We start from the raw sequence: 1,293 nt of genomic DNA on the forward strand, positions 1-1,293 counted from the left end.
CTCCCCCCCCCGCTCTCAAGCGCTGTCAAGTGAGAGGTGGACCTTCCTCCCCAGGTTCCCTTTCTCCCCCTTTCCTCCCGCCCACCCCCGCTTTCCCCGCACGTTATGAGGCGCGTACGTCTCAACCTTTCCTCACACACGCACACACACAAACACACACGATCTCCCCCCTTCTCGTTGCTTCTAACGTATGTTTCCCCCAACCCCCCATCTCACCACCTCCTGGACCTCTGTCGAGCAGCGTCCACGTCGTGTACATCAACACCTCCCTGCGCACCAAGGCACTTGGTCATGCACTTGTACCCACCATCACCTGCACATCGTCAAACGTGGTGCAGACCGTCCTGACCGCCTTCGCGCAGGTGAGGTGAGGTGCAGGGCATACAGGCCGCAGCCAGTGCGATCGGGCCCCCCTCCCCAAGAGAACACGGATAGCCTGGTGGTGTGTGATAGCCCGTGTGAGGCGGGATGGGATGGGGCGCATGAAGGGGTGGAGCGGGAGATTCATGTCGTTGCCTAAACGTGCTCGAGGCTGCCCGTCAGGAGGCGCCTCGACTTGTCCGTACGGTGGGGCTGTAGTTGCACTGTACTACTATACCACAACTCGACCGTAGGGACGGGGTCGTACTAGAAAAGGCAAAGAAGGCGAAGAAGGAGCGCGAACCCTAACCTGTTCCATGCTCAGTGTTCTCCCACCCGGCCCCTCCATCCCGCGTATGCTCCCCCCCACCCGCCCCCTCCAGCAGTCAGTCAGGTACCTAGGGCGCCGGGAGGTGATCTAGCGCCGCTGTCCTGTGGCCACATGTGCAACACAGGGTTCTCCCCCTTCCTCAGTTTATCTCTTGTTTGGTACTTGCTTCAATCGTCAGTGGTTCGTCTCACGCGCCCGTCCCCCCTTCCCCCCGGGGGCCGCTGCTGCTCCTCAGGTCCCCGACGCGACCGTTTGGTACGGCCCGGACACCTACATGGGCCGCAACCTGGCGCAGCTGTTCAGCGACCTGGCCGCCTCAGCCAGCGATGAAGATGTACGGCGATTACATCCGGCACACACCGTGGAGAGCATCCGGTGGGTCCTCTAATTGCGGCTGGAGGCCCCCCCCCGAGGGGGTCGGAGACTTGCTGAACAAATGCGGGGCCCCCCTTCAGCACTGAAACCGACCCAGGGGCCCTGAACGGCTTTTGTCCGGGGCCGCGTTGCCGGAGGTGTGAATCACATTGCTTCCCCCGCCCCCAATTGCTTCACCCGTTCGTGGTTCCCCCTTTCCCCTCAAGGTCTTCCCAGGATCCCGTTAT

General features: G+C 62.2%; 1 protein-coding gene across 1 annotated transcript in view; it reads left to right on the top strand.

Moving 5' to 3' along the window:
- VOLCADRAFT_106629 (uncharacterized protein) overlaps window positions 1-1,293 on the top strand; it is a gene marked incomplete at its 5' end in the record, with an annotated part of 12,253 nt that overhangs the window by 7,507 nt on the left and 3,453 nt on the right. Inside the window, 2 exons of the mRNA XM_002954989.1 lie at window positions 242-362; window positions 927-1,066. Coding sequence (XP_002955035.1) covers window positions 242-362; window positions 927-1,066 — 261 coding nt within the window. The remainder of the gene's footprint in view (window positions 1-241; window positions 363-926; window positions 1,067-1,293) is intronic.

This window comes from Volvox carteri (assembly GCF_000143455.1).
Source record: "Volvox carteri f. nagariensis unplaced genomic scaffold VOLCAscaffold_48, whole genome shotgun sequence".
Taxonomy (NCBI): Eukaryota; Viridiplantae; Chlorophyta; class Chlorophyceae; order Chlamydomonadales; family Volvocaceae; genus Volvox; species Volvox carteri.